Source organism: Motacilla alba, chromosome 9 (assembly GCF_015832195.1).
Source record: "Motacilla alba alba isolate MOTALB_02 chromosome 9, Motacilla_alba_V1.0_pri, whole genome shotgun sequence".
Taxonomy (NCBI): domain Eukaryota; kingdom Metazoa; phylum Chordata; class Aves; order Passeriformes; family Motacillidae; genus Motacilla; species Motacilla alba.
In genome coordinates, this window is record NC_052024.1 from 16,281,451 (window position 1) to 16,306,589 (window position 25,139).

The 25,139-nt window shown below is 47.9% G+C and overlaps 1 protein-coding gene across 1 annotated transcript in view; it reads right to left on the minus strand.

Annotated features, from left to right (window-relative positions):
* Positions 1-8,051: 8,051 nt before the first annotated feature.
* Positions 8,052-25,139, minus strand: part of PDE6D (phosphodiesterase 6D) — a 34,611-nt gene continuing 17,523 nt past the window's right edge. The window contains exons 2-5 of the mRNA XM_038145901.1: positions 15,246-15,334; positions 11,937-12,062; positions 11,041-11,146; positions 8,052-8,683 (exon numbers count right to left, since the gene is read on the minus strand). Coding sequence (XP_038001829.1) covers positions 8,602-8,683; positions 11,041-11,146; positions 11,937-12,062; positions 15,246-15,334 — 403 coding nt within the window. The 3' untranslated portion in view covers positions 8,052-8,601. The remainder of the gene's footprint in view (positions 8,684-11,040; positions 11,147-11,936; positions 12,063-15,245; positions 15,335-25,139) is intronic.

A 25,139-nucleotide genomic window follows, 5' to 3' on the forward strand; every position in this document is an offset into this window, starting at 1 on the left:
ACGTCCAGCTGTCACCTGCAGAGCAGAACTGCCAGTGCCGCCCCTCGCTTGCAGACACCTCATGTCGTGAGGGATCCGAATCCTGCTGAGCTGCTGATCACACGGGTCCTGGAGACTGCGGAGGCAAAGGGATGAAGCTGTCCTAAGGTGGCTGCTGCCCTCTGAAGAAGGGTGAGGTAGCACCCACAGGAACTATCGGGAGAGCTGCAGGAGGGAGAATCAGGAGAGCCTCGTATGCGCCGGGAGGGACTCAGGCTGTGCCAATGTGCTCCAGAGGCCACTTAACCAAGGCCAGCCCTTCCCAGGGACTCTGCTGTGTCTAGACCTCAGCTGAAGCCACCTGTGTGCTCAGCAACCAGGTGGACTGAGAGCAACTCCCGTGTGGTTGGCCTGATGCACGTGCCTCCAGTGGAGCTGTCCTGCCACAGCTCACGGCCAGCAGCACCACTGGGGCTGAGCCCGTGCCCTGTGGAGAACTGGGCTGAGCCTGGGCTGGCACGGCTGCCTCCAGTCCTGACCTGCCCATGGTGGGTTAGTGGACCTGCACCAGCTGTAGCTTTTGGTTAGCCTCATCCAAAACGTCTTGTTGCATCTTGACAACCCTCATGAAATTTGGAGCGCCTCGGGGGCTCAGTGCAGAACCTGCCTGTGGGGAATGCAGGGCTGGGACTGCAAGCAAGACACAGGCTGGGGTTGGTTACTGCTGCAGTTTGTGTCTGGGCAAATAATCAGCATCAGCTTAAGAGACTGATGAGTGAAACTGCCTTCCAGGTGTGATTCCTCAAACTCAAACACAGAAGTAATTTTGAGTGGTTGCTGTTGAAAATAGACACAAAGAGCTGCTCCTGTGGTGGAGCAATTGCCACCTGGCTCATGATGTCAGGTGTCCCTGCTTCCCTAGGAGCAGGCTGTGGAAGCCCAGGGCCTTGGCCAGCCATGGCTCAACCCAACAAGTATGTGCCTCCTAAATGGCTCAGGAATGTTTGTGCACTTGCCTCAAGAGCTGCCTGGTGTGGGCAGCAAAGACCGGCCCAGGCTGAAGAGCAGAAGTGGGACATCTTGTTCCTGTCTCGTCCCTGGCTGCTGTGTCCCCACAGCCTGTCCCTCCCAGCGAGCCAGGGCAGCTCTGTCCCTGGCCCTGACTTGGCAGTTGGAGGGTCCTGGCTGTCCCCAGCCCAGTAGAGGTCCTTGAGCTCTGAACACCAGCCGGATGTTTGCCCCCACTGCCAGGTCTTCTTGGGGCCACCACCTCAATCCTTACCCCCTCTGGGGCTGGGACCCTTGAAGAGGGAGCAGAGCTGGGCAGCCTGGAGCTCCTCCTGTGCAGACCCTGTGTCCATCCTTCCGTGTGTCCATCCTTGTGCCCATGGCTGCTCCATCTTCTCTGGCTGAGCTGGTCCTCTCCGAAGGGCAGGAGAACAGAAGGAAGGGCTGAGAGAGACCCTCAGCTTTGCAAACCCTGCTGAGGGCTGGGGCTCCTGTTCGTGGCTGACTGGGGAGCCCCAGAGGGAGGGGTGGTGGGCAAGCAGGCGTTGGTGGGCTCAGAGGCCACTCCACAGTGCTGTGCTGTGCGTGGGCCAGGAAGAGACCTTGGAGTAAGCGTCCAGTGCTGTCCTTCAGAGCAGATGTGGACCTGGAGAGGATCCTGCATTCCTTTTCTAAGAAAGCACAGTGCAAGAGGAACAGCTGGGGGTTGAGAAAGCACAATCTGATTTGCTCTTGGAGAACCAGCAGGGATGGGATCTTTACTTGTGTCCTTTTCTACCCAGAGAGAGGCCTGAAGGCGAGAGGCTCTGCTTGGGTGTTGGTGTGGATGTGGGTCCTCCAGCTCACTCTGCCCTGGGCTTTGTGGGCATCTCCCTGGGTTCCTCTCCTTTGCTGCAGGCAGAGCAGGCTCCTGGCCCTGCTCCCTCAGGGAGCTGGGTAGCAGCACCCTGTGTCAGGGCTTGGGGCAGGAGGTGTGAGGGGGGCTGCAGCTTGTGCCCAAAGCTGGAGACCCTAGTGCTCTGTGGACATGTGACCCACAGGCCGCGTTGAGGAGGACAATGCCCCATGGCAGGAACAAGGCACCTGCTCCCTGTCCAGCTGCAGGGCACTGCCAGAGCCTGGATCCACAGGCAGAGGAGGGATGTGGCTGTAAATGTGGTCCTGCATGGGGCTGGACACCTTACACTGGGTTCTCTGCCACCAGGTGAGGCCCTGAGGCGCAGAGCAGCTGCTGAGGGGTGCAGCCCCTGCAGGGATGGTGCAGTGCAGGCTGCAGGGCCAATTTTGGTTAAACCAACCCACAGCAGTTGCAGGGGCTGGCTGGTTTCCCATATTGGGGCTAATCCCCCTTATCCCTACTCCCAAGGTGAGGAGGGTGTGCTGCTTCCCTGGGGACTCCCCCAGCCTAAAGCTCCATCCCTGGGAAGGACTGTGGAACAAGGCTGCAGCTCTGGAGCAGTCTGGGCAAGTGAGCAGCAGGCAGGAGCGGGACTGTGGGACTCTGCCCGGGGAAGAGATGAGCATGGGACACCAAGCAGGGTCTGGAGCTGGTGCTCCCTGCACTCCGTGCAGCTCCCTGGGATGGCCATGGGCACCCCTCGGCGCTGAAAGGCTGGGAACCGTGTGGCCGTGGGGAGCCCCACCGGCCTGTTTGCTGCGGCCTTGGGGACTTGTGCATCCCCAGCTTGGCAGGAACGTGGTCCAAAGAGGGATGAGAGCAGGCGTGAGGCACGGAGCTGTCGGTGCCTGTGGAGGTGCAGGGACACCTCATTCCAGCTCCGGGCTGGCCCGAGGAACAGCATATCCAGCCCAGAGGTGGGGCCGCTCCTCTCCTGGGGCACGGCTGGTGGCACGTCCCATCCCGGCTGTCCCGCCAGCCTGCCTGCTGTGGGGCCGGCCCGAGCTGGCCCTCGGTGGCTCTCCCGGGGCGGTGACCGCAGCAGCGCCCTCGGGCCCGGCAGCAGCAGCGGCAGCAGCAGCAGCAGAGCTGTCTTGCAGCACCATCTAGTGCTGCGGGGTGGGCAAGCCCCGCGCCGCCCCCAGAGCCACGGCAGCGCCCTGGGGACACGCCGCGGCTGTCCCGCGTCCCGGGTCCTGCTGCCAAGGCCATCCCGCCAGGAAAGGCGGCCAGGCTGGTGGTGATGGGGATGAACAGGCGGCACAGCGTGGCTGCTGGCCCGGGGCAGCCGGAACTGCCTCCCCCGTGCTCCTGCTCCGTGCCAGGGAATTTCCTGCAGGGATTCCGGGAAATATCGAGGGGCGCAGACGTTCCCAGTTCTTGAGCCAAATGTATCTGGCCTCAGCTGCCGGGTTTGCCACCTCCTCCCATGGAAACTGGGCCTCTGCCCTCTCCTTGGAACACTTGCTTCTCTATCAGCCAGGTGACTCCAGCTCTGTCAGTGCCTCACCCTCGGGGCCTGCGCGTCACTCCTGCCACCCCTGCGGTTTCCTGGGGCCCATCTTCCATCCCTGGTGAGAGCGTGACCCCTTCCCACAACTTGCCGCTGTTCCCCTTTCTCACATTCAGGGCAATGTCAGACCTCTCCAGCCTGGCTTTGGGGACACCAGGACCCCAGCACCATTTCACTGTCCTCTCACTCCCTTGCTCTGTGTCCCCTGCTTGTCTCAGCTTGTCACCCCTTCTGGGTGTCTGCCACTCTCCACACCCTGCCTGGCACTGAGCTGCTGGGAGAGCAGGCAGGATTCTGGTCTAGGGGGGTGGTGCAGGAAGGATTTTGGCTCAGAGCTGGATGCCGTAAGAAGGGAATGCTCCTCCAAAGGGGCCGTGGTGATGGTTGGCCCCTCTCTTGGAGTACTGCTGTGGATGTGCATGTCAGACCTGCACTGGGGTGAGGCAGCTGCTGAGCCCAGCAGGGATTGCAGCCGGGTCCTGTAGCACTGAGGGCTGGTGAGCAGAGGCTCCCTAGGGCAGGAGGAATTGGACACCTTGGACTGAAAAAAGGGTGCTTTGAATCGTGTATTTGCTCCAGCTGCCCTCCTGCCTGTCACTGGGGAGAGATGGAAGTCACCTGGCAGTGAAATCCCTGTGTGCGAGTGGTCGAGTGCCTGCCTGGGGCTCTGCCTGCTCTGATTTGGCAATCCAGGGATAGGATCTGTGCCCCCAAAAAAGAGCAGAGGGACTCGAACCTTCCTAGGCCTCCTGTCTCCTCCCAGTGCTGCTGAACTGGATGGCACTGGGTGAGATGGGACGAGATGTTGCTGACCCCGTCGCTGCCACCGCTCTCTGCTGGCTGTCCCCGCGCCCTGCCCGCGCCACCGGCACCTGCGGGAAGGTAACAGTAGCAAAGCAGACACCGAACATAACGTGGCCCTGGGCTGTTTGTGCGCCTTTTGTTCGGCAGCAACTGTCATGAATCAGCTCATTAACCACATTAGGATGGCTCTGCCGCCCCGCCCGAGCCTTGTTTGGGCGGGGCAGCCTTGGGGCACGGGCCAGCGGAAGCCCCGGGGGCTTTGCCAGGCGGGAGGGCAGCGGAGGGCTCCCACAGCAGCCCTCAGGGTGGGTGACAGCCTGGGGGGTTGCTGGATGGGTGCCGAGGGTGTGAGAGCCTGGTGCTTGCCGTGGAGAGGAGGAGCCGGCCCTGTTCCCCTCACCTTCATGGCAGCACGCAGGGAAGAGTCTCACACACCCAGGGCAGGGTCCTGCTCTGCAGCCAGCCCTGCAGCCCACCGCAGGGTGCTTCCATTGCCATCAGCCGTGCTCCAGGGAGCCTTATGGTGTGCTGGACCCCAGAACTATGCAGAGGGAGCTCCCGTGAAGCCAAAAGTGCATCACCCTCCTCCCTCGCTGCCCTGCTGCTGTGCAACAGCCCAGCTTGGAGTGCCCCCAGGCCAAGACATGGCTGGAGGGTAGTGAGGATGGAGCTTCCCCCCAGATCTCTGTGTTCCAGCCCCCCAAGCTGTGCACAGCTCTCTCCACTTCCCGATGTGCCTCTGTGGCCCCTGACTGCCTGCCAGGCTCTGCTCTCACCGCCGGGCTTCCAAGGCTGCCAGGGCGGCTCACAGCCCTCCCGAGGAGGGGGACGAGACCCCTGCGGCGATTCCCAGCTGGCAGGGAGCAAGCTCCCGAGCACCTTGCCCCGAGGCTCTCGCAGGAACAAATGCCCCGTGTGTGCCGCTGGGCGGGAGGCACCGGTGCCCGCCGTGGGAGTTATGGAGGCTGGAACCCCCCGGCTATGAGCCACGGGCCGGGAAGGTGGCTCATGGCTGGGAGTCACCCGCAGCGGCGGCTGCTGAGCCCGGCCGGGTCCTCTCCCCGGCGCTGCGTGGCCGGCCCACGCCAAAGGCTCCAGCAGGGACCTGGAGGCAGCAGCTCCAAGTGAGCCGGGGGTTTGTGAGTGGGCTGAGCTTTGGGCAAGGCCCTGCGTAGTGAGAGGCTCCTCAGGGGCCTTAGCCAGGTCCTGCCCTTGCCAAAGTTGCCTCTCTTCCACCATGGAGCTTTTCCTTCGAGCAGAGCCCTGCATGTGGACCCGGCTGGGGACAGCTTTGTGGCCCAGAGATGCCTGCCAAGCCTGTGAACTTCCGGGGGGAACTTATTTGGTAAATCAGAGGGGGAATCGCTGTGTTGGTCCTTGCACTCGCTTGTGACCCCCAAACTTTGCACAGAGAGTGGCATGAGGCTGCCCTCAGGTTGCAGCGGGAACTGCCACAGGGACATGGATGGTTGGTGGCAGTGGTGACACATGCACCCCTGACCTCCTGCTCCCCTCTCTCACTTTCCAGCCCCGCTTTTCCCTTCACTGGCTCCTTTGCTGTCCCATGCAAGGGAGCCAAGATCTGACTGTGCCGTGCTTGGGCCCCGGGCATAGGACATACCCGTCTCCTGCCCCTTCTCCCAGGGCTCCCAAATCCCATCAGCCCCACAGGGAAGGGAACCCGCAGCTGCCTGGGTCAAGAATGAGCTCCTGCTCTGAGCTCCCGGGGGCCCTTTGCCTGGGTTTTGGGTGGTGGCTGCTCAGCCCGCGGTGTCTCCCTGCCCTGGGGCCCGGCCGTTTGCTCCTGCGGTGCCTCGGGGAGCTGCTGCCGGCCCGGGGCGCGTTCTGGAGCGGCGGTTCGGGACCGGGAGCGGGAGAGCTGCTCCGGCTGCTCCCCACGGAGCCACTGGAGGGCGGCAGTGACCCGCCAGAGCGGGGCCCGCCATCCGACTGGGCCAACCGGGCAAGCTGGGCAAGCTGGGCCAGCCCGGGCACGGCGCGGCTGCGGAGGTGCCCCCGGGCCGTCTCAGGCCCCGTGTCCCTCCGGGACTCTCTGCCAGGGCTGCTCACCCGGCGGGAGCCTCAGCCACGCGTGTCCGTGGCCTCTGAAAGCCCCGCGGAGCCCGCAGCGTGAGCGGCCCCGCAGGGAGCGCGGCCCGCAGGCGCCGGGGAGGTTAAGCGAGTGTGGGAATTCACAGCTTCTGCCACAGAATGACGTGGGTTGGAAAGGACTTTTAAAGGTCACCTAGTCACCAACCCCCCTGCCAGGAGCAGGGACATCTCCAACCAGGTCAGGTGTTGATCCACTGATCTGACTTGATCTGGGCAACCTGTTCCAGTGTTTCAGCACCCTCATCCTGAAAAATTCCCTCCTTGTATTAATCTAAATTGACCCTCCTCTAAAGCCATCACCCCTTGTCCTATAGCTACGGGCCCTATTAAAAAGTCTGTTCCTATCTCTTACAGGCCCCTTCAAACAGTGGAAGGTTGCAAAAAGGTCTCTCTGGAGCCTTCTCCAGGCTGAACAACCACAGCTGTGTCAGCCCATCTTCGCTGGCAAGCCGACCCTTCCCTCTGATCATTTTTCTGGATCTCCTCCATCAGGTCCATGTCTTGCCAGGGCTGGATGCAGCACTCCAGGTGGGATCTCGCAAAGAGTGGGTAAGAGGGGGAGAATAATCTCCCTTGACCTGCTGGCTGTGCTGCTTTGGATGCAGCCCTGGATACGATTGGCCATTAGAAGGAAAAGGCGGCAGGGTAGGCTCAGACCCACCGGGAGCATCTGTCCCTGTGCTCTGGGTCAGTCCTTGATTGCAGCTGAGCTTGGCAGAGGTGGTGCCTGCTCCCTGTCTCTGCTGGACACCTCCTGTGTGGGTCTGCCCTACAACACAAAGACACCTGCTCTCAAGACCTTCAACCTTTCTCACTTTTCCTTTTTGGATACCTTTGTGTCTCCTCTTGGACAGAGGCCCCACCCTCAGTGGCTGTCGTTCGTGCTGGGTGCAGTTTTGGTTGGTGTTTGTTTGAAGGCTGGCCTAGGATGTCATGCTGCTGACAAGACTCTGCCCTGCAGGCGCTCCAGGCTGAGATCCATCAGTGAGATCTGGCGAGAAAATTGTTGTTGTGGCTAATGGGGATTAATGGTCCAACTGCAAACCCCCTAAACAATATTTACTCTGTGTCCCTCCCACACACACCCAGCGGCTGAATCCAGGATGTGAAATGATGCCTTTAATTTCCCTGTGGCTCTGAGGATCTCAAGCCCAGCCACAGGATGGGCTGATCAAGGCACTGAGTGATTACACAGCTGCCTGTGATGCTCAGGAGCAGCAGCTGGAGATGCCCCTTCCCACAATGTCCACATGCTAGAACCGATTACAAACTGCAGGGAGAAGTGCCAGCAGGGCTGGAGGAATCTGTCACAGAAAAAGTGCTGCTTGTGTCACTGGAGCCTCCACACGTGGGGAGTGTTGGTGTTACAACTGCAGCCCCAGTGGAGCTCCAGGGAGCCCAGCCCAGCACGGGAGTGATGCTGCTGGGCTCAGGGGAACGTGGGTTTTCCAGAGGGGCTCGAGTGTCCCCAGGCACTTGGAAAAGCACAATAGTGTGCAGTGCTGCTCGAGAAAGCAGTGACAAGGGGACAATCGGCCCCAAGGGATGAACAGCCAGAGGGGAGGCCAAGGAGAAGCCTTGGTCAGAGAAGTCAGGACACCAGTTGGAGGAAGAGCACAGAGGGGGGTTGTGGAAGGGGCAGAGCAGTGGAAAGCCCTGCTCTGCCGCTGGCTTGAGCGATGGGAGTTTGTGCCTGCTGAGGTACATTTTTGTAACAGAAAGGAAAACACACAAAACTGACATTTCTTCCCTTCTTTGGACGGTAGGAATGTTTTAATTGAGAAATTTGTTTTAATTACATTAGGTGATATCACAGTCTATTTTACAAGTTTGGGGTAAGAGGATGTGTGGACCAGTTACACAGAAATCCAGCGAAAGGATAAAAATCTACAACATGAGAAAAATGAAAAGGTTAACTTAACCCCAAAATAAAAGCATTGAGAGTTCGGTGTGAGTGGAAATGGGAGATTATACAGGGTCCAGAGAAGTAGAAAGGATGAGACTAACATAAATTTACAGTATTGGTTCTGCATGACCATCGTTTGCCTGTGTTCAGAGACAGCCTTTCTTCCGGAGGGCATCGCTAAGCAGATGGCCCCGTCTCTGAGGACTTGGTCTGGTCTTGTCAGAGAAGAAAGCAAAAGAACTGATGGGCAAAGGTCACAACCCACGCTGAGCTGGTCCCCAGGGTCACTGCCTACAGGAGTGTCTTCCACTGGATAGTCGGGGGGGTTCTGCACCAAGAACTGTATGGAGGAAAACTAAAACAGCTCCAAAAAGCCCCATCTCAAACGTAGAAAAGTCTCACTCTGGAAGTGCTTACGAGAAGATCGTCATCATAGAATTTGGTTTCTATAATAACATTACCACTGCGGGAGGAAAGGAGGAGAAAGAAGAGGTGTTAGAAGGATGCATGGACAGTGACTGCTCCTCTCCACACTCTCACAAGCCTGGGCTCACACCCTCGCCACCCCACAACCTCACCCCTCTGGTCTGGAGCTGTGCACAGTGAGCACTGTCCTGGTCAGGGTCAGCCAGGACTCAGGGATCTCCCAAACACATTCCTGTGTGGAATGTTTCTCCCATCCCTCCCCTGTCCGAGCACAGTACTGCTCAGGCTGCAGAGTGCTCAGACAGCAAACTCCTGCTCACTCCTACTGCTAAAAATAAACTAGCAGTCCCAGCACCTTTAGGCCCCTGTCTCCTGCAGGAATTGTGAAAACCAATGGGAATTTTTTTTTATTCTCCTTCTCTGTCCTCTAGTGCTGAGCAAGCTACATCAACCAACATGTCATTTCCCTTAATAAGTGCTTAAATGCAAAGACACAACCATATTTTATACAAACAGCAATGGAAATGTGGATTTGGGTGTGACAGAAGCTCTGGGGATTTAACTTGCTGACTTCTGAGATTTTGGTACATAAAATTAGAACTCTGGGACCATTACAACACCTGGACACCTCAGCAGTGTGATCTGACCTTATTTAAACAACCTGGATCTTGAAAAGCAAAGCAGCAGTTCTACCTCCACTGTGGCTTTTGGTGTCTGTAACACTGGACCTGCTAAGAGTGTGGTTTTGCTGTGTTGTGGACAACACTTGAACTTAAATGTCAGGGAATGTCCTCAATGTGATACTTGGTCATCTTGGGAACTCTTCATGCACAGTGCCCTGGTTAGCACCAAGTATCACATCTCCATTCTCTCCTGGTTTGGAAACACCAAGACAAACATGCGGTGTCTTTGGGAATATTAGAAAATGAGGGGGTCTCCAAATCTTGGCAGCTGTAAAATGATGACTTCTTTGGGCCACAAATTCCCCTCTGGATTTCTTTGAGCTGGGGGGTTCTACTGAAAAGCCTCAAGCATGACTTTAGGATACCTCTATAAATAGGAGAGAGCGATCTGGGCTCCCCACTGCAAGTGGACATACTTCAGGGAACAAATGGGACATTGGAAAATACTCAAGGTCATTTGAAAACTAACTTCTTGACTCCCAGTCCTGAAAACGTCTTGAATCCCTGAGATGATCAAAAGCAACTTGTCAGATGTCTTTTTCTTTATTCTGGTTCCCAAATCTGGCTCCTCCTGTACTGACAGTGCCCAGCTCTGGGAGCTGAGGGCGTGTGCAGCACCTCCAAGGTTCTGAGCAGGCTGTGCCAGGAGCACTGTTGGAACACTGGAGCTCTCCTCCGAGCCTGCTCTCTTTGAAACGTGCTGTGAATGGGAATCGGTGACGGTAGCTCCCACCCCAGTGCCTCCTCTATGCGACTGGCTTTGCTCCAGACAGGGAATGAGAGGGAAAGTGCTGGAGAGGGAGATCTTCCAGAGGACACCATGACCTTGCTGCTCCCTGTCTGCCTCTTGTTGGCAGCAGGGTTCCCAAACCCTTCTGTTTCTGGCAGTGCACTCCCTGGCAGCACTGCAGGGAGGATGGTTACCCTTCCCAAGAGCCTCCCTCCAGGAGCCTTTTCCATCATCCCCCAAAGCTGGAGCCTGGCTGCCCACACCGAGCAATGCCCAGCAGTGTCACTGGGACACATCGGAGGCGCCGCTGCCCTGCCCAGGAGCCATGTGCACACAGAGCCAGGAGCAGACTTCATGAGGAGGCTGTGTGAACCTTCCTGCAGGTGACTGTGAAATGACTGATTCCTACCTGTTAAGGGTACTTTAGCCCCAGATACAACTCCGTGCATAGTGTATATAAATGTGTATATATGCATATACACTAAATGTGTATAAACCAGTGTTAAAGACACAAAGCTCAGCAAAATGTTACAGTGATGAAACAAACACTAGAGCAGCTACTACACGTGATATATTGCATGAACTGAACTACCTTGGACAAGAGTCAATGATCAATAGCTGATTTAAAAACGGACCAAGAATCTGCTGGTTTGTTTTTTTTTCCCCTGGATATAACAGGTATTAAGTTGTAAAACATTTTAAAATCCTTTCACGATTCACCTTCCAAAAAATTAAGCAACTTTATTAAAGAATCAGTTTCACTTTCTCCAAACCTTTATTGCTGTATTAGTGCAAATTGGACCTGTGGGAAGGAAGGTAATGAGGTTGGCTTAACCCCTTTTATCTCTCAACAACTAAGAGTAGAGAGGTGTTTCAGAGTTGGTAGCAGTTCCCTCTTCTTCCCACCGCTGCCCCCAAGGAAATGCCATGCACTGCTTTTGCTTTGCCTGCTCTCAGACTCTGCAAGCCCAAGGCACTCACGTTAAAACGTTAGCTGGCATCATCTGTGATTCAGGTGCTGCCTCTATCAAGGACTGCCAAGTGTTTGTGGAGTTAGGAATCACAAAACCAAATTCAAAGAACCATTCTGCAAAGTAAAAAAAAAAAAAAAAAAAAAAAAAAAGATCCAGAGGCATTTCAAAGAAGAAAATTCACAAATGGTCCTTTTGCTTTTTACCTGACAGGCTGGGGAACTCCCTAAACTGTCCTGCTGGGCTGCCAACATTTTACATTTAAATTACTTTGTACAGCTTAAACTGCACTGAACCCTGCCCTCCTCTTAGAGCAGATACTCCTTTTCTAAAATAGCTGATGGTACTGACAAGGTCACACCACTTCCGTGTCATTCGGTGAGAATTTCATCATACCTGACTGGGAACAGGGAAACCACCCTCCTCCTCTTGCAGACATCCTGGGATCCAGCTGAGGTTAAGTGTGCACCTGGAGCTCAATGTTTTACCTGCCCCTCCTCCAGCCCAGAGCAAGAGCAGCGCTGCAGGGAGGGGGGGCAGAGGTGCAGTTGTGGGGTCAGTGGCACTGTGAAACCCAGGTAAACCAGAGGCTCCAGCCTGGCACTCTGAGGAAGACTCAGGAATACCAGTAATAGCTGACTCTGAAATAGCCTGTTTCCTTGCCTCAGGCAGCCTGTGGTGGATTTATGCCCTCAGGCATGATTACCCAGCTTTTTTGCTTACATAACGAAGTGTTAATACACTTATGAAATGCCATCCTTAATACTGTGGCCCATTAGTCCTGACGAGTGCTTCAGTGCTACTCTGAAAAATTAAAATCGCCACATTCAACCCATTTTAGTCACTCTAATCCCTGCCCTGCTGGGGGTCAGTCCCTGTGCTGCAGCACACAGAGCACATCCATACCTTCTAGACACTGCCCTTTGAAATAAACTTTCTGTTCCAGACGGAATTTTTCCATTTGTTCAGCTGAGGAAAAGTTTAACTCCCGAGATACTGCTTTGCATTTCAGGATTTTTTTAGGAACTCGAGCTGTGAAACAGATAAAGAAGCATTATTTGGACACAATAAAATCCAGCTTCTGCAGGTACTATTATTATATACTTGGAAATAATGACTAGAACTAATACAAGATCACGGCAGCAGGAAAAATACAAACACAAAGGACTTTGTTTTTACATTTGTTGTTACATTTGCAAGAGTGAAATCCAAGATGCAAATACCTTAAGTACCCTGCCCACAGCCAAGAATGAAATTTATGACAGAACCAGGGATACAATACTGATCTCTCAGAACCAGACTCCTGGTTCTTAGCTGTTTGTTACTAAACCCCGTAATATTTTAAGTTGAAATACAAGATGCAATTTAAATTTTTGCTTTAAGAATTGTGCTGAGGATCACTGGCAGCCGAAGGGCTGCTTAGCACACCAAGCTTCTTAGCCCTTCTCACTTTTCCTTCCCTTTCACACTGTGCATCCCCAGAGCAAACCACAAACGTGTGTTTCTCAGCCCAGCAGCACTTCCTGAGCCATTTCAGAGCTCTGGGAAGTGTCCTGTAGAAGTAAATGCCTGTTCCCTTCACACTGAGACCTGCCCGGGCTGCAAAGCCAGAACCACACTGGAAGGTTTAAGAAAGCAATTTGACAATCCAGGTTTCTGGGCTCTTGCAATGGGTGAGACAGCAACAGCAAGTGGCAAACTGTGCCTGGTAGATATTTCACAGGATGATTTTTTAGAGGTGGAGGAGTAAGAGAAGGGACAGCTAGAGAGCACTGATTAATAGTCCTAATCAGGAGAATATGAGGAGGGAGTCAAACCAGTAAAAATCCCAAGCCTGTCATACTTCAGTGGTGTGATTGTGCATAATTCCTTTCTGCATATTAGAGAATGTTTCCTGTGAATTTTTTAAAAATAAAGAGGGAAGGGAAGACAGCTGGCATGTGCTTTATGAGCCAGACTGTTCCAAAATGGAAGGCATATCAAAACATCCATGAGCCGGGAGCAGGCTGGTGTTTAATAAATGCAGGAGTCTCCCAAACCCCAGGCAAATCTATCTAATGTAGAACAGTTCTATGGAGTAGGACCTTGATACAACACCAATCTCAAGAGCTGGAGGCTTAGGGAATGTAAGCCAGCATCCTACCCCAAGGAGAAATACACAGCTTGGTAAAAAAAAAAAAAAGAAAAAAGAAAAAAGAAAAAGAAAATTAGAAGTGTAAGGCAAGAGTTTTAAATGTTAAAGATCTCTAATTATTTTAATGGGGTTTTTTGCACCATGGAAACCTGCATGGCACCATCCTGTACTGTCCTCACCAGTACAGACTACACCATTGTGGATAAACATCCCTTTGCAGTTAAGTGTAAAATGACTCATTAAAACTATTCTGCAATTTAGTAATTTCATTTCTTTCATCCCCAAGACAGAGTCCTGAGAATGTTTGCTTTAACACTGTAAAACTACCAAATAAATAGTTACTTTTAATAAAAGTAGGACTGCGTTGTCTTTAAACATCTGATTTAAGACATTTTAATTTACATTTATGCCATCAAGCAAAAATTTTAATTGAAATTATTTATTTTAAGCTCATTTTGCTTATATTTCTCTCTTTTTTCTATCAAAAATAGAAAAGAAGGAAGTTTGATTCTCATCAGTGAAATTCATTTTAAAACATGCTGGGATGCAGAAAAGCATAGACTTAATCCTAAATTTACTAGTGCTTTTTGTTAACTGGAGGATGTACTATACCTGCACATTTATTTAAGCACTTCCATGGTTAACATACATTTAGTCAGATGCTTAATGCTGATTAGATTAGAAAGTGTTGAATGACACATATCTTATTTACTCACAAGTCATTGTGGGTCCAGCCATTTAGTTAGAAACTGAAATTCAATTAAAATATTCATATAATTATGTTTTCATTTTGTTTAAATAAAGCTACCTTAAATATTTGGAACCTTGAAGAAAGCGAGTTATCTTAGCCAAACTGATTTTACATTTTCAACTACACCTTTTCTTAGATAATGAAAGGACTGTATGTCATGAATGAAAGCTGGCTGTGGAGATTCTCTAAGAGCTACACCTCAGCAGCTTACCCGAGATTTGCTTCTATGTTGGAAGAAACCAAACTTACAGATTTGCATCTTCCAAATTGCCTCCCAGTTTCAAATGCCCTGTCACTGAAGAGAGATGACTGGAAAAGCTCCTGCTGTCAAATGCTGGTTTAGATGATTAATTCTACTTTCAGGTGCTCAGGCTGTGATTTTTACTACTTAAGGCAGTTTAATGCTAAGACTTTGGCAGCAATCCAACACCACATTAATATTGTTTTTATTTCATCTAAGTGGTAATAGTAAATTAAGGTAGTAATACAGTATCATGATTTGAAACTTAAAGAGTTCATTTTATAAAGAAATTTGTACTTAAATAAAATAGAAGTCATGTTTAAAAAGCAAATAGAAGTCCTGTTTGAAGAAAATGTATTTTATTCACTCTGCTATATATTTGGTTCTTCGTTTGCTATGTCCAGACTGTCATTTGCCCCAAATGGCCACAGAACATAGACACACACACAAGTGTGTTTGCCACATCACTATATAATGACTTTAAGATACATATGGATTTAATTTTAGAGCAATTATTCTGTTTGTCCTCACTGCTTCTACTGCAGGACTGTAGAACTGCATTTTCCCACACCTTTTAATTCACCATCAGATTACCCTGCTTGGTTGGATGTCTCCCCCCTTCTCAGCCTATTTATTAAGCATCACCCATCTACCTCAGATTTCTTTTCTTGCTAAGACATACAAGAACTGCTTTTTTCGCCTCTTCTCCCAAGGAAGACCATCCTCCCATCTGTAATCTTTTCAGTGGCTTCTCCTAACAGCTCTCCTCTGCATCTGCCACAGTTTGCAGTCATCCATCTTCTAGATGGATGAGTGAACTGTGCACCAGATAGGATCTTAACAATTCCTTGTACAATGGGCATTAATCTCAGGCCAGAGTATGTTTTAATTAATTCCCCAAGTTCCTCTGATGGAGATGACAGTTCCTGTTTTATTTCCAATGAAAATCTGAGGCACAGTGAGGTGATATGATTTGCCCAAGTGACAAAGGTGACATCTGTCCTTCAAAGCAGGGGTATGTTTGCAATTCAGGTGACCCAGACACGCAGCACCACCCAGCCCCAAATGCACAGTGCAGTCACACGGTACCTTCATGCTCCACTCCAGGTACAGACAGATCTTCTGTTCCTTGCCAGAGGATTTTCCCTGTTTCTGCATCCCGAAGGTTCATCCAATTTCTGATTGGGAAGCAAATAAGGAAAACAAGCTATCTATATCCCTAAATGCTGTGTGCAGCATTTTTTGCTGAGTTCTGAAATAGGCTACTCCAGCTGAGTTTCAGTCATGGTTTCTGGTTCTCAGGAGGCCAAGGAAAAGAGATGCTTTTTCCCTGAGAATAAATAAACAAACCAACCCCTGACCAGAATTAATCCAACAAGAGTTATATAGCCACAGATTTAGTTTTCACTTTAGACTGGAGCTTGTTAACCTCATTTATCATTTTCCACTGCTTCTAAAGGATAAAGTCACCGTGCTGTGGAGAAGCAAGACCATTGCTAATAATAACAGATTGTTACACAAACAATTGCTCTTCTCCAGCATTTGAAAATCCCTAGGAAAAGGAGTCCTTTCTACATAACGTGAGAAAAAGAGTAACATCCAATCCAGCTTGTTTTCTTAGCTTACAAAGTATTAATATCAAGGGTTGTTCTCTTGCTGTTGACCTCGTAACTGCCACTCATGGGAATTCTTCAGCTGCTGAGTGCTAAGCAAAGAGAGATCTTCTCTTTTCACTCTTAGCAAATGAGGCTGTGCCAGCTTCCAAAACGCCCTGATCAGTGAATTAGTCAATAAATCTATAGGCAAGTAGGAAATATTCACATTTCCAAAGGAACAGTTAATAATGATCTTAAGTACACCTCTGAAAACATCTCTCACGGGTAACTCAACACTGACAGCTCAGAACAAGGAGCCTGCACACCTGCATGATGCCATCCTGAGCACAGCCATCCATAAGCCTCAGGCTCTCCTGCTCCGCAGCTCCTCAGGGTGGCTCTGAGGATTCACCAGTGTCAGCACCAGAGACTGAACAGAGCAGGATCTGTGGGATGAGCCCACATAAACCTGAGCCTTTCCAGGAGCTCCCTTTGGCTGCTTTATGGCAGCACACCCTTCGCAGGCAGTAATGCCGACAACAACTGCTCGAGGAACTGCCTGGGGAGGTGGAGAGACAGAAGAGGGACAATATGGACCTCGACATGGGTATAAATAAGAGCTGTTGGAGATTTGCATATTGAACTCATCCTCTAACACACAATTTCCAGGCAGACTCACACAAACTCATCACACTGATCACATTTTTCCAGAGTTCCCAGGAAGAAACAGATGCTTTAGCAAATTTTGCGTCACAGACGAACATTTGTTTCAAAATTCTGTGTGTGGAGGAGGGGAAGGGAAGATGGCTGCTTCAGCAGAGATGTGAGGATTCTTTCCCTTGCTGAAGGCTGGTCAGACTTTCCATGCCCTACTGAAAAGACAAAGGGATACGTGCACAGAGTCTGTTCACATAAAGCTTAGCAACAACTTAGAGAATGGAAAGAGGGAACACAGGGCAGCCTGCTCTTGTCCTTCTAAGCTGGTTCCAAACACATTGTATCTACCACTTGTTCTGGGATTAAGGCAAAAGAGAAAGGGGCAGAAGACAAAAAGCATCCTCTGAAAGCTCCATTTGGCACCTCCATATCCTAGCAGGAAGCTGCTAAGTGGAGCTGTCCCCGACCAGCAACCCAAGGGAGACAGGGGCTGGCAGGGAAGTCAGAGAGAGAAAATGAGCAGCAGAATGGCAAGAAGAACCTGCAGCAGGGCTGGGCATTTCATGTAGTGCTGGCTGAAAAACTCCAAGTCCTCAGCCAACACAACCTGCAGGATGGAACTGCCCCAAGAGTCATTTAAAATGCCAAAAAAATCCACCATTTTTCCATACATCTTCCCACACGCAAACATACAAATCAGCCAGGGTGAAGCTATTTGCATAGAAAGCAGTGTGCCATCTATCAAATGCCATGTACGAGGGGAAAATAACAAATGAGACAACCTGAGCATCTCACTGACAAAATCATTTATCTTCCCAACACTCTGCCACACAAACACTCTTAACTATTAGCTGAACAGTAATTTAGTAAATTGGGCACTTGATTATCAAAAACTTGTACTATCTTTAAAAAATTATCCTCTCACAAGTATTTATTTGCTGTTTATTCACAATCAATATCAGTCAGAGTTAGGAGTTCCCAGGTTTGGCCACAGCCTGAGTAGTGCCAAACTGAGCACTAGCTGAGTTCCACTGAACTGGAAATGAAACACTGACCTGGACAGCGAACCCAGCACTGTAAAGGAACTGATCCAGCCTCTCAGCTGCTCTATCAGTACTCTGACTAATGGACCATTCCTTTTCCTTGCCATGATTTGCCTTGCCTTCCCATCCCTCTTCCCTTGTCCATTTTTGGCACACTCTAAAATCACATTCCCCAGTTTCAAAAGTATTATATTAGAAGTGCCCTTTAGTGAGAAGTAGCCTGACAGTTTAATTATGATCCTTACTTGAAATACACAGTTATAGTGTTGGTGACCTACTATTTCTGGCGATAGAAAACACTGCTGTACACCACTGACCTCTGTAACTTCTCCCTATCAGGATTTCTCTTGGTCCAGTCCAAGAAAGGTGATACAAGTTACGCTGCCGTGCTGAACAACGGTAACATTTAAAATGTATGTTAACATTTGGGGTGTTGGACATCTCTAAAGTGCTGTCTGGCTGTATTTTGTTTATGGGTGTTCCACTGTAAAAGGAAATCCATGCAGGACAGCCTGCCCCATGCTTTGTATTATGACTGTCAAATTCAAGATGAAGAACAAATAAAAAGCTGAAGGCTCTACCCCTGCTGATGACACCATGCCTCATGCATGCAGCAAGGCATGCCACAGTTCCTAGAAAATATCTTGTATTTAAACAATCTGAACATTGCTAGTCTGTGTAAATTCCTTATCAAATACATAAAGGTTTAATGTCAGTGTAGTCAAAGGCTTTCTGACCTTGACAAGTCCATGTGCTGGTTCAGGGCATGATTTTACAACTTCTGCAAATGAAGAAACAAAATCAACCTGCTAATCAGAGTGTATACAAAGAGTAAAAATTTGTGGACCCAGACATATATGGAGGGATCAGAATACACTAGCCAGTTCACAAGTTTTTTCCCAGTAACTAAACATTTTTAAAAGGGAAGAACAAATCATCAGATCTTAAAAGCACAGACACACACAATCTCTTTCTGTTGGAAAAAACACTTCAGGTACAAGAGGTTAATTGTTTTAAAAATTACAAACGTTTAAAAAGAAACAGGCATCTGAAAAAAGCTTTAGTCAAAACTGAGATAATGTATAAAACTTTATTGGAATTTAAAAAAAAAGAGGCAAACCCCATCGCAAGTGATTTCTTGACATGGGAATACCTGACAAAGCAGCAGCTGTACTGCTTACCTAGTTAGCAGCTTATCAACACTATTTCTGTCATCTTGGATAGGAAGGCTGGTAATATGACATACCCCAGAGTGAAGAAAATGGAGATCCTGAACGAAACCCACACACACTATTATCTTCTAATGTGTTTAATTGGTTTAAGATTCTTCCACCCCAGCATGCGAGACATTGTTACTAAAAATAAAGAGTGCTCCACCTCCTGAGCAGCAGTGGAGACCTGCAGGCAGAATGAGGAGGGCATTTTAAGCATTATTGAAAAGGAGAAAGTAAAATCATATTGATCTGATACAATTTCTCTTTTTGAAAAGCCATTTAGGAGGGGGGGCTAAGAACAAGTAGGAAGGCAGGCAGTTCCAGCTGTGTGAAGTTTGTATAAGTGGGGGGGGGGGGGGGGGAAAGGAAAAACATTAGTGTATTCCTAATTCAGTTTCTCACTCTTACACCATTACATTTTCATTCACTTGTATTTTGGGGGCTTGGGGTGGGGTTTTTTTGGAAACGATGTCTGATTTAACACTCAATAGATCAAATGCTCTTCAATCCTGCAGGCAAGAAAGGATTAGGTAGAACAGCAGAAGGAAGGGTGTATGTTGATCTATTTATATTCCACCACCTATTGGGTCAGCAAAGCCTTACATAAAAGCTTTGTAGTAGCTGGAACTTGACTCACTTTATATACATTACATGAATTAGCTCCCTCACAGACCTATTTTGCTTAGCCTGATGAAGGGAAATGGTTTGTACATTTCAAAATTCAAATTTTGCTTTCTTTAATACCTCTGATGTCAGGAGTTCTTTCTTTTTTGTATCTGTCATAGAGATCACTTGGTTCAAACAAATCAGAATGTACATCCTTTATCTTTCAGTGTATTAGCATTGCAAAAGATTGCCTTGTATTACCATACTTGTAATTAAGAGTAGCCTTGAGGAAGAGAATGAGTACAAACAAAATCTATCATTAAAGTAGTATGGATTAAAAGAAGTTCTGCCTCAATCTCCCTGACTATTATTTGTATGTTGGAATCTTCAGCACTTCTTGAATATCTCAAAGGCAGTGGCAAACAGTAGGTATCGTTCCTCTTGTTAAAATGATCCCCTTTTCATTTTATTCCTTGCTGTCTGTCTACATCATTCTAAAACCTCAGGAACTGCTGTACTCTTACATTTTGTAATAAAAACAAGGCTAATGTTCATAACCACTCCTAGAAGGAAGGTCTTTCATCATCTCTGCCAGCTTCTTTTTTTTTTTTTCCACATGAAATGCAACATTAAAAACAGTTCACTACCCGTCAGGTGCAAACAAACATCTCAACAATAACATGTTAACGAGACCTGTCCTCTGGGAGAAGGTGGAGCTGAAAGCCCTGAACAATTCAGACAACAATCTCTGTTGCAGACCCAGAAAAGCTTCTGATCAGGACTCACCAACCTTCACTCCTGATTTTACAGGGTCTGTTGTAAAAAGCAGACACAACCAGGCAGTCATGGCATAGGAAAGCATGTTACCTTACAGGGAAGTAAAGATCAAATGTTAGGATTATATTTATATCAGACATATTTTCCCAGAAGTATATTTTCATCTCAGTTGTTTCAATCCAGTCTGAAAAATAAGGACCGATATAAATTATGCAAAGTAACTACCAAACTACAGGACTACAAAGCAGCCCACCTAAATGGCCTTACACTTCTCCACTCATGCCATTCATGCTGTAATCTTATGCCATCTCACTTTTTATTACAATTCCCAAATCACTCTTCCACAGAACTCTTAATTGTGTGCTTAAATTTAAGCATATGCACAGATGTTCTGCTGATTCAGGTCCTTGAATTCACTCTGTTCACACTCATGAGAAATGCTGCTGTCTGCTGTTTAATAAGCCACAAGTACACATGCTGGCAGTGTTCCTCCTAGCCTAAGGATGAGATTCTGTGCAAAATCCTATCTCCTGAATGAGCACCCATCCATTCTGTGTACAGGAATACCAACACAAAAACTGGAAGTTATTCTTCAAACATTACTGGAGCCTTGGGGTATAGTACTGTCAACTTCTGCTTTCAGAAAGCAGCACACTTTGTTGAGTTCCTGATTAGACAGAAAACATGCTATGACAGGTCTTACAGGGGCAGAACTTTTTAAAAACTCATCTATTATAAACCAACTTTCCTGGAGTGATGCACAAGATATGGGTTACTGAGCTCCCAAAATGATGGGAGGTGCTGGAAAGGTGCTCTATTAAATCTTCAAATGGAAGGAAGCCAATTATCCCTTCAAAGCACTCCTGGCACTCCTCCACTTGCTGTAAAAGAGCCTGCTTTTAAAGTCTCCTGTACAGAACGAATTGCTGTACAACAGAAGCCAGGGAGATCCACAGATTAATGTGAACCACATGACAAAATGCAGCAAAAATCCTCAGCAACCAACAAAGTAATTTCACAGCAAATTATGTAATCAGAGGGATATATTTAACAGCTACAGCATCACAGCAAAAAGATCAACACAATATCATATACTCGTGTACTTTGTACTTCCCTTTATACTTTCTGCCTTACATCTTTGTGTGTCTCTGCGCAGATCTGGTATCACACGATGAATTTCCATCTAACATCCATCAGACAGTTCTGGATTAAGCTGCTCTTGGCCCATATTTGGAAAGACAGTTACACAAGTTACTGCACACCATGCCAACCTCACCTTAGCTGCAATAGATTAGGCTAAAAGGGCAGAAAATAATATTGCACCCTTCTATTGTGTAAAGCAGACAGAGCTCGGACCATTCCCACTGGGCAGTGAAGCTCCAGTACTCCCTGCTGTGTGTCACATCCTCCCTGCACCTTGGGTGACCATTTTGAAGCTGAGCTACGTTCACACCAAGTATTTCCTGCTTGAATCTCTGAATACATTTCACCTTAGCAGGGCTCATGCTGAGGCACACTGCAGAAGTCTGCAACAAAAATGCAGCCTAGGTCCATTCACAGCCAGATCAGCTGCAATGGGATGCCAATAAATTAGAGAAGTACAGAACCTGTTTACCTCTACAAACACTGAAAATGAAGTAAACCTACATCCAGCATTTGCTAATAAAAATTTTATCCAGTGAAACATCTGTGTTTTCAAACAGTTTAGGCCGAAAGACACAAATATTATTCAGTATTTTCATCAAAATGAACAACTAACATCCATCTCTACACCACAGCATCCTAGTGATATCAGGTAGTAAAATAAGGCAGAGTTTAAATTAATGTTTAATTTTCACTGTTGGCAATAAACTGTCTGAAAATATTCAGTGAAATCTCTCCAAATCTTAAATATTCAAATCAGAATTTGTGACACTTATAGTAGTCTTAACAAAAGCAGGTACCTGTAATAAAACAAAATGAAGATGGAGAGCTGCTAGATCTGGAAGGAGAAGCGTCCAGCATAGGCAGGCAGGGTGAGAGAATGTGTTTTGTTTTTTTGGTAATACCTGCAAGTACTGCCAACTAAACCAGACTTCCATTGCACTGACTCTTCCTCTCTTCCTCAAACCACAGGAGCAAGAAACAAATGGATGTACATTTTAAAGGAAAGAATTACAGACCTACTGAAGATGAAGCTAAGGGTCATCAGGAGGGAAAAAGGGAAAAAGTAATAAATTACAATGGTTTGCAAGCAGCTGATCAGGGATGTAGACACTATTGCTTCAAGATGAAGTTCAGATGAATCTAGTCCGAAGAAGTTTAACTCTTAAAAAGTCCAGCAATTTTTATCACTCCTGAGCAATAGGAACCGATTTAGGCATTTGCAAGTAACCTTTGATATCTTCAGACAAAAGCAGCATGTGACACTCCCGAGCAGCTCCTCCTGCAGCAGACGAAGAGACTGCCTTGTTACCCTGGCACACCAGCAAAGCCTTCAAGACAAGGCTCCTGGAGAGCATGCCAGGCACTTCTCTGGGAACTAAGCTCAACCCAAGGAGACTAAACAACTTCTAATCTCAAACCAAACCCCAGGCCCTAAAATTTGAGATCCTTAACCAAAAATTTTAAAACTGGCTTGGGGGACAAATTCCCCTGTCAGAGCAAGCATGCTGCCTTCTGTGCCAGATCTGTTTGCTACTATTAAAAATGTGCTTTGTTTCCTCTAGAGACAGATGTTAAAATGGTTCCTAGAACCAGACAACCAGGGCCAGGGCCAAAATAAAAGCAAGATGAACCAATGTAGTGGCTTTCTGCTGTTTTCTGCTGCCTGTGTTTTTTAGGCTTTTCTTTGGCTTATCTCAATAGCCTTGACAGAGTTCCTTTATACCAACGCCGCAGCAGGAAAAACAACACGTGATCACATCTGGAAATTGCTTTACAATCTAGGTAGTAAAACAATCAATAACTTGGAAAAACTCATCATTCCTTGCAGGACCAGGAATTGCACAAAGAAAATGATTTTTTTTTCTTTTCCAGTGCAGTAGCACCCAACTCCTCCCATCTTCCCTGCATTTTAAATGCATCTCACAAATGAGCATGTTAGAAAAGCCTGAGCTTGTGCTAAGAACCCTTTGAATATTAACATAATTAATGTCATCAGTAATACTCTGAGTTTGTAGAAACAGCAGGTGAATCAATGGGAATGATGTATTCATCTGAGAAAAGAATGTGACCTTTAAAATCCACAGGGCTTTATCAGAACATAATTTTAAAATGGGTTCCTTGTAGCTCAGAATAAAACTGAATGTAAGTACAGAGAAAGCTAACAGAGACCCCATGTATACAAGAGAAACTAAAAATACAATTAAAACACTGGAACTTCCTTAGAGAAGATGCCTGGCCTATATCAAAAGGTAAGACAGGTTGCAGGACAGATGGAGGAGCCACATCCAGAATGCTTAAAATTAAGTTACATTCTTTAAACCCCAAAACAATTGCAATCAGTTTGTCCACTTTTTAATTTTAGCACATCAAACAATTTTCCTCTCTGCAAGTGAGCATTGAAAGTGATTCAGCCATTGAAATAACTTTATTTTGTTTTAACTACTTCAAAACAAAAATTTCTTCACAGCTAAACTATTATGGTAACATTTCAAGGTTCTCAGCAATAAGTGAACGAGAGGGAGTTTCATGGAAACAGTCTATCAAGGGGTTCTGGTGCATAACTTCATTTTCATAGATAAGGTTGCAGCTAGAAGCCCTCACAGGAATTTATCTCCCTGTAAATTGCTATGGACTATTGTTCTTTACAGAGCTGATGTCACGACAGTCATGCAATAAAATCAGCTTTAATGGAATGAGGCATTTTAAACCTCAATATGCCTCTTTATTTTATACAATTATTCAGCTGTTTTAAAATATGCATTATATTGGCTTGCTTATAAAAGAAAGCCTGGATTGATTTCATGTCATTTTTGCAACACTGAAGGATTGGAATTTTTATGTCTAAAAGGATCTTCACACTTCTCCATACTGAAAGGGCACAGACCTGAGCAGAGGAACAATGACTTCTTTGACCAAATTTTTAAAAGGGATAAACATGGCTGCTTAGCTGGCATTTTCATACAGTTTCACTTGAATGACCTGTAGCCCTGTGTGAAAAGTAGAGAAAAAGCAAACCTAAAAGGCTCTAAAGAGGCAGTTTTATCAGCACTGCTTGTGGCCAGTCGATGCCTTTGTTCCTTGAAGGCCCCTGCAATAATTTCTCTATTGAGCAAAGTGATGTTTATGGAGAATGGCAAAGCTGAGCATCAGCAGGTCCCCCCGCTGCTCCGTTCATCCATCCAACTCCAAGCAGTATCTTGGGCTGAAAGTGTCCCCCTGGTAAAATAAGCAACTGACAACACAAAAAGCCTCCATGACTTCCAGCTGCCTGCGCTTATGTAGTGACTATGTGCTTTTTTCCCCCTTTAGTGTTTAATGTCTTTTTTCTCTCCTTCATTTCACATCTCTTCGTACAGAGCTCTCTAGCACACCAGCCTACGGAGCTCTGAAGACTGCTTCTGATAGTCCAGATTTATCAGTCTCACATATTTGAAAAGAATATGTCATTTACTGGAGGCACTAATATATAATATACTACTAAGAACAGATATGCAGATTGGAAATTGGTGAGAGATTTGGCTTTGGTGTGAACTGTGCTACCAGAGTGCACAGCTTCACATTGTCATTGTCATCTACCAAGTGCCACCCCAGACAAGAGGCAAACCTCAGCAATTAACTGGAGAGCCAGGATGCCCCCCTGAACAGGCAGTACAGTACAGCTCACTGATCAGTAACTTAAACCAAGCCTAGTACTACATGGTGCTTCAAAAACTTCAACTCATGCTCTCAAAGCAGCTTTTTAATAACTGCCTGCTGTAGACACTGGGAAATAAGCATGAAGACTTGCCCACAGCCACACAATGAATCAGTAAGAGAGGAGGAAAGACATCTCAGGAGGTGTTTGGCTTCAAGACTTGTGCTTCAACAGACAATACTGCCTCTCTCTTTAGGCAGCCAGGAACTGTGCTCCGTGGCTGATGGAAACTCTTACTGTACCTTGGAGTG